Source organism: Peromyscus maniculatus, chromosome X (assembly GCF_049852395.1).
Source record: "Peromyscus maniculatus bairdii isolate BWxNUB_F1_BW_parent chromosome X, HU_Pman_BW_mat_3.1, whole genome shotgun sequence".
Lineage (NCBI taxonomy): Eukaryota > Metazoa > Chordata > Mammalia > Rodentia > Cricetidae > Peromyscus > Peromyscus maniculatus.
In genome coordinates this window covers 12,650,861-12,662,858 of record NC_134875.1, presented here as the reverse complement: position 1 = coordinate 12,662,858, position 11,998 = coordinate 12,650,861, and the positions used below count along the sequence as shown (strand labels likewise).

General features: G+C 44.0%; 1 protein-coding gene and 1 non-coding gene across 3 annotated transcripts; both read left to right on the top strand.

Moving 5' to 3' along the window:
- Positions 1 to 390: 390 nt before the first annotated feature.
- LOC102914724 (melanoma-associated antigen 10-like) lies at positions 391 to 5,836 on the top strand. Of its 2 annotated transcripts, none has more exons than XM_042269387.2 (3): positions 391 to 562; positions 2,930 to 3,025; positions 4,429 to 5,836. In XM_042269387.2, the coding sequence occupies exon 3, from the start codon at positions 4,494 to 4,496 to the stop codon at positions 5,406 to 5,408; it is 915 nt and encodes a 304-aa protein (XP_042125321.1). In that variant the 5' UTR covers positions 391 to 562; positions 2,930 to 3,025; positions 4,429 to 4,493; the 3' UTR covers positions 5,409 to 5,836. The 2 variants fall into 2 exon arrangements, with proteins under 2 accessions (XP_042125321.1, XP_076417628.1); XM_076561513.1 differs by lacking the exon at positions 391 to 562 and adding an exon at positions 757 to 892.
- Positions 5,837 to 8,310: 2,474 nt separating this feature from the next.
- Positions 8,311 to 8,435, top strand: LOC121825953 (U6atac minor spliceosomal RNA). Its single transcript, XR_006068314.1, has one exon. It is a non-coding gene; the product is annotated as a U6atac minor spliceosomal RNA (small nuclear RNA).
- The last annotated feature ends 3,563 nt before the right edge of the window (positions 8,436 to 11,998 follow it).

The window sequence follows — 11,998 nt, the reverse complement described above, 5'->3', positions numbered from 1 at the left end:
TCTAAACTGGACTGACTTGTTGAGAGGATCCCTTTCCTTTCCCTCAGGGCGGGTGGGGAGATTCTGCTCATAAGAGCTATTTCAGTTTCCCAGGGAGAAGAGGACAATGTGATTTTTCTGAGTCCAGTTGGAAGCTGGCTGTGGATATCAGAAGTCCATTCTAGATAAAAAAAAAAAAAAAAAAAAGGTCTTGATAATCAAACAACATTGTGTCATTCTGAGGGTCTTTCATAAAATCGAGACTGAGTTCTGGCAATGTGTGGACACCTAAACCTCTGCATCTGCATCCGGGGACTTGAATGACTCAGCCGTTTTGTAAGGTTCCCAGAGGCTAGAAGATTCCTCAGTGCTGATTTGTGGAAATGATCCCCTCCCCACTGTTTCACATCCACATCCTGGTAGTTTAGTGACTCAGAGCCATTTTGCGAGGCTCCTGGAAGGGTGAAGTACACTCAGTGCCTTTTACAACTGGGGATTTAGGCAATTCAGAGCCAGCACACCAGGTTTTCTGCATCCAGGAACTTGGGGAACTCAAAACCCTTTTGTGAGGGTCGTGGAAGAGGTAAGTACACTTAGCACTTTTTGCGTCTGGGGACTTAAGGGACTCAGATCCATTTTATGAGTGTCCTGGAAGTGGCAAGTCCTCAGCGTTTTCTGAAACCTGGGATTTCAAAGGCTCAAAGCCATTTTGTGATGTCCCTGGAAGGCGGAATTCCAGTCAGCATTTTCTGCATCCGGGTATTTGGGAGGCTCAGAGCCATTTTGTGAGGTTTCTGAAAGGCGGGTCCAGTCAGCACTTTCTGCTTCCGGGGACTTGGGAAGCTCAGAGCCATTTTGTGAGGTTCCTGGAAGAGGGACAGCCTCGCCTTGTTTTCGTGCTTTCAGAACCCAGGTGAGAACTGAGGGTGGGCTCAAAAATCCTCTTTGGGGAATTAAAGGACCTCAAGTAATGTAGTCTGATACCTTTTGTTAGTATGGTACTATGTGGGGCCTTCTTGTAGGCACAAGCCATGTTTTCAGCCTGTCCTTGGGGACTGCACAGGCGCATTGTCAGGGTTAAGAGGAAAAAGTCGTCTCTTGTCCAGGATTAAAGTCTGACTGGAAAGTAGATTTAGAAAACCCCCATTCAGATAGAGGCTCCCACAATATTAAATCTGTATCCCTGTGATGAGTAGTACACCAAATGGTGATCCACTTTTAGTAATAAGCCCTTTGCTCATGTGCTCACTGTACAAAAATACAGAGGATACTTAGAGGTCCCTTTAGATATATGGTAACTTCACTTTCGCTTACCGTGTATGTGTGTGTGTGTGTGTGTGTGTGTGTGTGTGTGTAGTGGGGGCTCTAGTTCTGTGCTTCTCAACCTGTGCTTTTGCAAGGTTGATAATCAAAAGACCCTTTCACAAAGGTCACCTAAAACCACTTGAAAGTATAGGTTACAATTTGTAACAGTAGCAAAATTACAGTTATGAAGTAGCAACAAAAGTAATTTTGTGGTTGAGGGTTACCACAACATGAGGAATAGTATTAAAGGGTCATAGCATTAGGGAGGCTGAGAACCACTGAACTAGAGCAAACTCAAACTGTAATTTGATTGGGAGTGTTCTTGGGGAACTAGTTACTTCTTCACACTCTCCAATGAGTCAGTGCACAGGAGACTCCAGAAAGAGGAGGGGTCCAGGATCTGTAAGTCAAGATGGGAGTAGTTTGAGAAACCCCTCGCCAGATAGGCTAAGATAAAAAAGCTACATTGTATACTTTTGACCATATTGTTACAAACTAAAGCTGATTTATGGGAAGAAGCCCCTCCCCTATCTTCAGTAACTGCTTCCTGGGATTTGGGGGGATTTAGAGCCATGTGTTGTGTCGAATTTCTGATGCTCAGAGGATGCCTTAGTGATGACTTGCAGGAATGAGCCCTCCTAATTTGCAACAGGTCCCTGCTCTACCCGGCATGAGGTTCCTGGCGGGGAGACAGCCAAATTATCAATACAAGAGACAGCAGAAACTGCACCAAAGAAACACTTTCCAGATGGAGGTGTCTCAGTGCTGTGGATATCTGTTGCTCTGATTGGTTAATGAATAAAGTACTGATTGGCCAGTAGCCAGGCAGGAAGTATAGGCAGAAAAAAGAGAGAGGAGAATTCTGGGAAGTGGAAGGCTGAGTCAAGAGACTCTGCTAGCCGCCATGATAAGTAAGATATAAAGTACTGGTGAGCCACAAACCACGTAACAACTTATAGGTTAATATGAATGGGTTAATTTAAGATATAAGAACTAGATAGCAAGAAGCCTGAGCCATTAGGCCAAACAGTTTAAATAATATAAGCATCTGTGTCTTTATTTGGATCTGAGTGGCTGTGGGCCCAGGTGGGACTGGAGAAAACTCCAGCTACATCCCATTTAATGCATTCTGGTACCAAGTGAGGCCCAAATGTTTAAAAGAGAATCTTGCCCTTTGTTTAGATCATTGGTGGGCCTCCATTCTCTCCTAAGCACTGACAGGCCCAAGCAAGAGTAATAAGATTCAAGTACCCTGTAGGATGTGAGGGCAGAGTACTTCTGAGGAGTAAGGCCTTAGATCTGGAGAAGTATGGTACCAGGGCTCTGAAGGAGTAGCAAGTGGACCTCTGATATTATACATGAAAAAGTTGCACACCCCCTACACACTGTCAGCCTAGACTGGTTCTGTGGAAGACATTGGACCAAAAATGTCACCTCTTACTTCCTGTTCAGGGGGTTAGGTGGGGATCATGTTTGGCATGGGCCTGAATGATAGATCTAAAGATCAGCAAAGGCCTTATAAGGAGAATTTGGAAAATCTCCAGAACCCTTAAGACAAAAGAAGAATCTTCCTCATTCCACCTGTCTTGATAAATTCCCAGGGGTCTCAAGATTGGATTTATCCTCACTTCTTTTTTCTCCTCAGGAAAGTAAACCTGTACAGTGTGTGGTATCTCCAAAGCAGCAGTGGAACCACCTGAGATTACCAGAGGGAGGTGTCCATTATCTGCCGGGAATCCAGGTGAGAAATATGGTGAGGACTAATGGTGTGAAGAACCCCTACATCTGCTAACAAAGGACCACAGTCTGTATGGTTCAGTTCTTATGCCTGGAGATCCCTGGATGGGTAGCTAGGGTTGAGGGCTTAAGCTTAAGTGCATGCCTACTGGTGATAGTTCTTTTGTAAATGTACTTGATCCTAGGATTAATGTCAGTTCTGAGGAGATATCTACATATGGAGAAGTGAGCTGGTAACATATCTCATCCACTCCTATGTGGGGTCTCTGGTAGTGACCACATGACCTGGGCTCATCTCTGCTGAGACATGGGTTCCCTAAGTTCACCTGAAGTTCATCTTACCTATCCTTGAGATTTTTCCTTTACCTCAGACCTTATCTACCCCTAAACTCTCACCTCATGCCTGATACAGTTTAGGTAAACAAGCCACTTAATGCCTCTGAAACATGATCCCAGGACATCCATAGTCTATACAGTACATTTTCCCTTGACTTCTGATATAGACCTCAAAGGGGATCCATACTGAATCCTTCTGCTCTACAGGGCTTTAAAGATCTCAGGGAGGTGAAGAATTTGACCAGAATGGGAGACCTTGGTTAACCTCAGGGCTTCCAGGATCTAGCAAGTTCTAGTCAGGACCTCAGAGGATGATTGGAAGAAACTCCAGCACATAGCACAGACATGGGTCCCAAAAAAGTCTTCCCTGCACTGCTTTCTCCACAAAAGTTCTCTGCAGGGTCATCAGTCTGAACTCCCTGTCTTATTTTCAGGCATTAATCTAAAGGAGCTGAAGGACCTATTAATAACAGCTTGACTCAAGTCATGGTGGGGGCGGGGTCAGGTACATCAGTATGAAGGTGAGACCTGAGAGAGTCCCATCAGACCAACACAGAGATTAAATACCTCCCTACCCTCCTTTCAGCAATGAGAAAACCTAGGCACTTGGGGAGGATTCCCTCCCTTCACAACTTCCTCCCACTGTGTCATAAAACACAGAGCCATGCCTTAAGGAATGAAGACATGGAGGTCACATGGAAAAACCTCCTCCTTTACACATTTATCTAGGTGAAGATCAGGCTGGTCTCATATGCAGGAAAATCATGTCATACTGATTTGGGGTACCTTTTGTACTTTCTCAGTACCTGGTATAAGGAGGTTTGAGGCACACTTACTTTCTTTGGTTGCATCTCAGAGATACAGAACTTCTGGATATTTGCCTCAGGCAAGATGAGTGTTGTGCCTGGAGAACCTGAGTCTTTTCCCCTTTCAGTCATTTAGGGGTGCATGCAGCACCATAGTCCTTTGGCATTAGAGTATCACCCAAGCAAACTCCTGTAACAAGCTTTGCTTAAGAGCTGCCCCAGGGACAGAGTTAGAGTCCCCTTACATGTTTCCTTTCTTTCTCAGGCTTCTGAGTCTTCATCCCTGTGACCTGTGTGGTTTCCTGCCTGCTGTTGCCAAGGAATCTCAAGATGGATCCTACTGAGAACAGCCAGAGCTTCAACCTCCCAGTCAGCCCTCAGGCCCAAAGGGAGGCAAGGGGCCTGGAGAGTGCTCAGGTCCCCATAGCTGAGGCTAGAGAGGCAGAGGCCACTGCCACCACCCCAGGGGATATGTCTGCTGGAGGAATGCTCAGCTCTCCCCAGAGTGCTCAAAGAGCCTCCTCTCCTCCCACTGTCATGGGAGGGGCATCATCTGCTGAGGCCTCTGGAAACCCAGAAGGGGAGGTGGCTGAGCCCGAGTTTCCCCCACAGGCTGTACTAAATGGAAGGATAGTTGCTTTGGTGAGATTCCTGCTCACCAAGTTTCGAAGGATGGAGCTAGCCACCAAGTCAGAAATGATGCAGAGGGCCATGAGAGATTATGAGGAGTACTATCCTGTGATCTTTAGTAAGGCCTCTGAGTGCATGAAGTTGATCTTTGGTATTGACATGATGGAAGTGGACCCATTTGTCCACTCCTATTTCCTTTTCCCTGCCCTGGGGATCACCTATGATGGGTTGATGCATGGGGTTCTAGGTGTACCCAAGACAGGGCTGGTTATAATTGTACTGTGCATCATCTTCATAGAGGACAATTGTGTCAGTGAGGAGGTGTTCTGGGATGTGTTGAATAGCCTAGGGCTGTATGCTGATATGGATCATTTCATATTTGGGGAGCCCAAGAGTCTCATCACTGAGGATTTTGTGCAGGAAGGGTATGTGGAATACAGGCAGGTGCCCAACAGCCATCCTCCTCGCTATGAGTTCCTGTGGGGCCCAAGGGCCTATGCTGAAACCACCAAGATGAAGGTCTTGGAATTTTATGCCAGCATTGTTAAGCAGGATCCTAGATCCTACTCTGAAAAGTATGCAGAGGCTTTGAGGGAGGAGCAAGAGCGGGCCTAGGCCAGAGTAGGCCAGCAGATGATAGATAACACTGCTCTGACCAGCAAAAGTTCTACTCTACTAGCAGTTTCTAATCCACATCAGGTCAGGCAGAGGGGTGAAGTAACTAGTGGACTGGTGGGAGAGAGTGTAAATCATTCCTTTCTTACTCTTCTGTTTGAGTGACTTGAGGAGGCTCATTATAAGATTTTGTTACTTTTACTACAAGATTCATTTGCTTGAGATTTTTAAGGTTACAAATGACATTACTAATGTATCTGTTGTTGGTCCAAGTTAGGAGAATTTTGTTATCTTGAAAACAAACACAAATGTTTTCTAATATATAGTATGTCATAAGCTAAAATAGCATTAAAGTTGGAATTTCCTGGGTGTTGGAAAAGAAATTGGCATTAACATAAAGAACAGAATAAAATTAATTTTTGATTGTGTTACTATGTTTAGTCTCTCATTTGGGTTAACTAATTAAAACTAAAACTAAAGTAAGCTAAATGGAATCTCTTCCTAAAACCTTCACTGAGGACCTGATCTTTGCAAAGTCCTGTGTTAGCAGTGAGATGAAGAAGCCAAATCCCTCTCTACCCATGGATAATTGGTACATAGAAGAAGCCAGATCCATGCTGTCTTGTAGATGGGGTGAGTGCAGGAGCCACAGCCCTGTGGGGAAGACAGAAATCTTTTTAGACCACAAACCCCAGTACAGAAGGGCTGCAAAGGACTCTTCTGGGGTCAGAAGTCCAGCATGCCTTAAACCAAGGCAACTTGGAAGGCTGAGGGAATTGATTGTAATTAAAGTGTGAAGTAGCTAAGGCCAGACCTTCAAGAGATGTTGGCTGCCTTAGGGATGAGAGAAGGGAAAACTACTCTGAGCAGTCCCTGTTGTCAGCGAACTTCAGCAGAGAGGGATCAGCCTGAGATTGTCATTCAGTGGTCAAATACTTTTATGTCACTTGAAATCAGGAAGATTGTAGTCCCATTACATCAAAACACAAAACTAAAAAATTAGGAGAATCCTGTCCTGGAACAAAAATAGGAATTGCAATTGAATACATCTCATGCACTCCAAGGTTTACTGCTACGCTCTACAGAAGGTTCCTAACACACGTGGGGGAATCATGGAAAAGGAAGGCCTAGAACTTCTAGACAGGGCCTCTTAAGATTACTTTCAATATTTCTTACGTGTATCAGTGTTTTTCCTGCATGTAAGTAAGTGAGGTGTATATACATACATACATACCTGGTGCCTAGGGTGGCCAGAAGTAGGTGCCAGATCCTTTGGAAGTAGAATTAGAATGTTAGCCTGCGAGTACTGAAAACAAGCTTGGGTATACCAAGAGAGCAGCAAGTGCTCTGAATTACCAAAGCTCTCTAGCCCTAGGTGAAGTTAAATTGAAAAAAGAATTATTTGTGTGTATATCAATGTGAGGTCAATGCATGCATAACACTGTACAGGTGTGGGCAGCAGAAAACTACTTTCACATTGTTTCTTGCCTTCTACCATGTTGAAGCAGGACCTCTTGTGTGATATTTTGATTGTGTCCTGACAAAATAAAGCTTACTTGGAGTCAGAGGGCAGAGCTTGCCACTAGCCAACCATAGAGGTTTGGAGGACTCTAACGAGAGGAACAGGAAGTATTAAGATACTATCTCTGCACTTTGGGATTGGAGTAATGAAGAGGAGGGGACTGTGGGTGCTCTCCTGCTTCTCTGATCTTTCAGGTTTTTACCCCCAATATCTGACTCCTAGTTTTTATTAATAAGATTAATTAGATTAATGCTTCAATCTCTCTTGTTTCTGTTGCTGTACTTTTTACTCCAGGCTAGCAGTCCTCAGAGATTCTGACCAAATTTTCCTCTACCTCACACCTCAATAAAGGAGTGGAAGGAGTTCAGTTGGACTGTATTGAACTTCACACTTTATGTGGTTTTGAGGGATATAACTCAAATTGTCAGACTGGAGCGTTTAGTACTTTTACACTCTGATCATCTCTTCAATCCTAAGATAACATCTTACTTCAGTTATCTCCAGTACAATTGGTGAGCTACTGAAAGTAGTGGTTTACCTGGAAAAGCCTCTGGGAGAGATGGATGTGAGAAGCTGCTCCTTGACTCAAACTCCAGGAACATCATTGTAGGGGTGATTAATTTGAACCCAGATTTTGATGTATATCCAAAAAGAGGAAGGATTTGGTGAGTTTTATTTCTGAAATTTCATTGTGGCTAGTTAGCTATACTGTGTCCCACTGTCCCACTGGGCTACTTGTTCTCTGATATATCCTAGAGGTCAGTCAGGGACAACAGCATGGCCCCAGGGAGGAAGGGGGTAGAATAAAATTCTAATAAAAATAAGTCATCTGCCTTTCACTATAGTTCCTCTCACTAAGGAACTGTATTAGTGCCTTCAAATGCAGGACAAGTATTCCAGCAGCCTTAAAGGACAGACTCTATCACTTCCTAGTTGAGGAGCACCATGCCCCCCAACCTTGGGAATTTTTCCAATTCCTGCCTGGTAAGTGACAGTGCTGGGAAGAGACCCCCTGGGGTCTGTATGTACCTTTTTTTTATCAGATGTTCTGCTGCCTCCTCTGGAAGCAGCAGTTGAAATGAAACCTGGTATAATTTTGTATATTGACACACATTATAATTCTTTAAGCTATGAGGCCCTATATATTCTTCATAAAAGAACCTTGTTGAGTGATGAATCCCAAATTCCTTCTGTGTAGTTTGAACATGGAGGGAGCTATGAAGCTTCTGTTATCGACACAAGCAAAACTGAGATGAAACAAACTGAAAGGCAGCATTTTAATCTGAACAATAAATGGTTAAAATTTTCTCTGTATTTGCTCCATAAGGGAACCTCTCAGTATTGCCATGGTGCCAATATTATCCAAAGAATAGTAAACCTATGTTGTACAAAAGAGAAAAGTTTAGCACTCTCTGTCAAGAATGGAAGAGGTACTCACTCAAGAAACACCATGCACATAATTAAAGAGCTGCCACCTCTTTTGTTGCATCTGATAACTGTTTCCATATAAAAGCAAGTAAGCCTGACTTTGAAAGATACGTACTAAATACTACCTTTCATATGTTATGTAGCAGGATCTTAAAAGTTCTTATTGATAAAATCAAACCCGAGGCCAGTTATTGGGGTCCATGCTGGTAGATCAGAGAGACAGAACAAGCCACAGCTATCTCACCTCGCCGGATCCTCAGCTGGTCTTGTCTCTTCAGACTGGAGGCCTCTGAGTCCTCATCCAGAATGGGTCTCAGCTGAATTACTGCTCAAAAGCCTGAATGCTTAACCAGCCAAAAGCTTAACCAGCCAAAAGCCCCTAGTTTCTGGTCCTCAAGCCTTATGTATCTTTCTGTTTTCTACCACCACTCCCTGGGATTAAAGGCTGGCTTTCTGGGATTAAAGGCGTGTCACCATGCTTGGCTGTTTCCAATGTGGCCTTGAACTCACAGAGATCCAGAGGGATTTCTATCTCTGGAATGCCAGGATTAAAGGTGTGTGCTATCACCGCCTACCTAGTGGCTTTTCTGTTCTCTGACCCCAGATAAGTTTATTAAGGTACACAATATTTTGGGGAACACAATACCACCACAATGTTATTCCTGCATTTTGCTTTTTTACATATGTGTGTATATGTATGTCAATAGGTTATGAAACTCAAAAGGCAGCCATGACCTCCCACTCCCCTAAGCTCTCTTTCCCCTGACCTTTGCCCTCCATTACCCCACCCACAGCCCCAGTTTGCTCATGTAGATCTCTTCCATTTCTCTGTCACTGGGCGATCCCTGTGTCTTTCTTAGGGTTCTCTTTACTAGGTAGCCTCCCTGGACTCCTTGCAGTTGTGAGTTGCAGTCTGGTTATCCTTTGCTTTACATCTAGTATCCACTTGTGAGTGAGTACATACCATGTTTGTCTTTCTGAGTCTGGATTACCTCACTCAGGATGATTTTTTCTAGTTCCATCCATTTGCCTGCAAACCTCATGATGTCATTGTTTTTCTCTGCTGAGTAGTACTCCATTGTGTATATGTACCACATTTTCTTTATCCATTCTTCAGTTGAAGGGCATCTAGGTTGTTTCCAGGTTCTGGTTAGTACATGTGTCCTTGTGGTGTGATTGAGCATTCCTTGGGTATATGCCCAAGAATGGTATAGCTGGGTCTTGAGGGAGGTTGATTCCCAATTTCCAGCTGGATTAGGAGCAGAGTGGGAGAACAGGGAGGGAGATACCATGATGAATGAAGACCCTAGGTGAACAGGGAGAAGCAGAGTGCTAGAGAGTTCCCCAGAAATCCTCAAAGATACCTCCACTGTAGACTACTGGCAATGGTCAAGAGAGGGCCTGAGCTGACCTGCTCTGGTGATCAGATGGTCGAACACTCTGGCTGTCATGATAGAACTCTCATCTAGTGTCTGATGGAAATGGATGCAGAGTTCCATGGTTGAGCCCCAGGTGGAGCTCTGGGAGAGAGAGGAGGGATTGTATGAGTGAGAGATATTGAGACCATGATTTGAAAAAGCACAGGGACAAATAGCCAAACTAGTGGAAATGCATGAACTGTGAACCAATGGCTGAGGAGCCCACATGGAACTGGACCAGGCCCTCTGGATAAGTGAGACAGTTGATTAGCTTGAACTATTTAGGAGCCCCCCAGGCAGTGGAACTGGGACCTGTCCTAGGTGCATGGACTGGCTTTTTGGAGCCTGAGGCCTATGCTGGGACATTTTGCTCAGCCTTGGTGTAGGGAGAAGGGGACTGGACCTGCCTCAACTGAATCTACCAGGCTGGGCTGACTCCCCGGGGGAGACATTGCCTTGGAGGAGGTGGGAATTGGGGGTGGATTAGGCATATGACTGGGGGGTGGGAGGAGGGAGGATGGGGGAATCCGTGGCTGATATGTGAAATTAAGTTAATTATAAAATAATTTTTTTTTAAAAAAAAAAGGCAGCCATGAGAGAGAAAAAGAAGTCTTAAACTGTAGTGAGGGGTAAGAGTAGTAATAGAGTACATATGACAGGAAAGTGGGATGAGGATTTCTAGGTGAGGAAAGAGACAAAGGAGGGGAAGAGGATGAGGAAAATAGTCAGGAAGAAAATCAGCAGACACAAAATATGTATGGAAATTCCTAATAAAGTATTTTATATTATGTGCTAGTTTTTAAAATTTGTAAGAAAAATAGAAAGAATTCCAAAGCCCTCCTGAATACCAAGAAAGAGAAATTTCTTGACTAAAGTGCATATACATTGTGTGTTTCATTTAGACCATGCTTTTGGCACCCTCATGGGCATCTTACTTCAGAGCATTGGCAGGTCAATAAAAGACCACTGAACTCCTTTTAGTACCCAAATGGCCTTGGAGATTTGTGCATCACAAGACCCAGAGATCTAGCCTTACCGGGGCTACTAATGTGAGGATAGGCATATTTACAGGCTGAGTGGATATTTAATAGAAAAAATCATTCACCCTTGAGGAGAAACCATGGAAGTATAAGGGCTAGATAGGTACCAGAAAAGTAGGGGAGAGGAACAGGGTACCAAGGGCTCCAGGAATGTGGTTTGAGCAGCTGGCATGGAAAGGGGGTAAGACAGTGGTTTGTGGTAGACAAATGAGTGTGGCCTAACAGTAGCATAGGGATCTTCATGTCTCCCAAAGTCAGTAATTGTGTATCATGAGAATTAGGGGACTATGTCACTGAAAATTTGGAGTCTTGGCTTAGAAAAATTCCTCAAGTTGTGAATAGACTAGCTTCAGTGGCACAGGTTCAACAAGGAGACCAGCAAGAAAGGTGGTTGAATGGCAGAAGGAGAAGTATTGAAGGAGAAGCCTTTGAATTGGCTAGCAAGTAACATCACCCAGAGAACCTTTCAAAGTGATATAATCACTGCCCATTGAATAAAGAAGCCCCCTTCATTCTAGCCAGCAGGACCATTAATCTATGGGCATAAGCACAAATGAGTAGAACACAAATTGAAAGACATTTTCAAAATCCTATTTAACAAAGCAATACCACAGCATTTCTGCCTGATGGGGCATGTGGTTTCACCAGCAATAGCTCACTGACTAGGCTTACAGTATCCAACATGGTTTCTATCCCATGGATCAGGCCTTAAATCCAATTTGAGTTGGTCTAGTTGTACTCATGGCACATCTGCACTAAGACATACAACTTTCCTGGAATGCTGAGTGTGTACCCACAGGGTCTAGAGCTGACCAGAACCCTTAGCAATATCTTTCCAAATATTTATATGGTGCTTTTTGGGATTAGAATGGTGTCTTCAGCAACAGGGACATATCATTTACATCCATATATCTGGCATTCAATTAATACTGTGGCACTAGCCTGTATATGGGAGTAGAATCTTCAGAGATTTTGCACACTAATAATTTATAAGAAGGTAGCCTCACCCTGGAACTCCTAGTATGTTTCCTTGCAGGAAAATATACACCGTGTGCCATAGTATGTCTAACTTCCAAAGAATCTTTTCCACCTGCACTGTTTTTCTCCTAAGGCATTCACTATTCCTTATTGCCATTGACACTTTTGTGAGTTGCTGTAGACTAAGGTGTCCTCAGCTCCAGT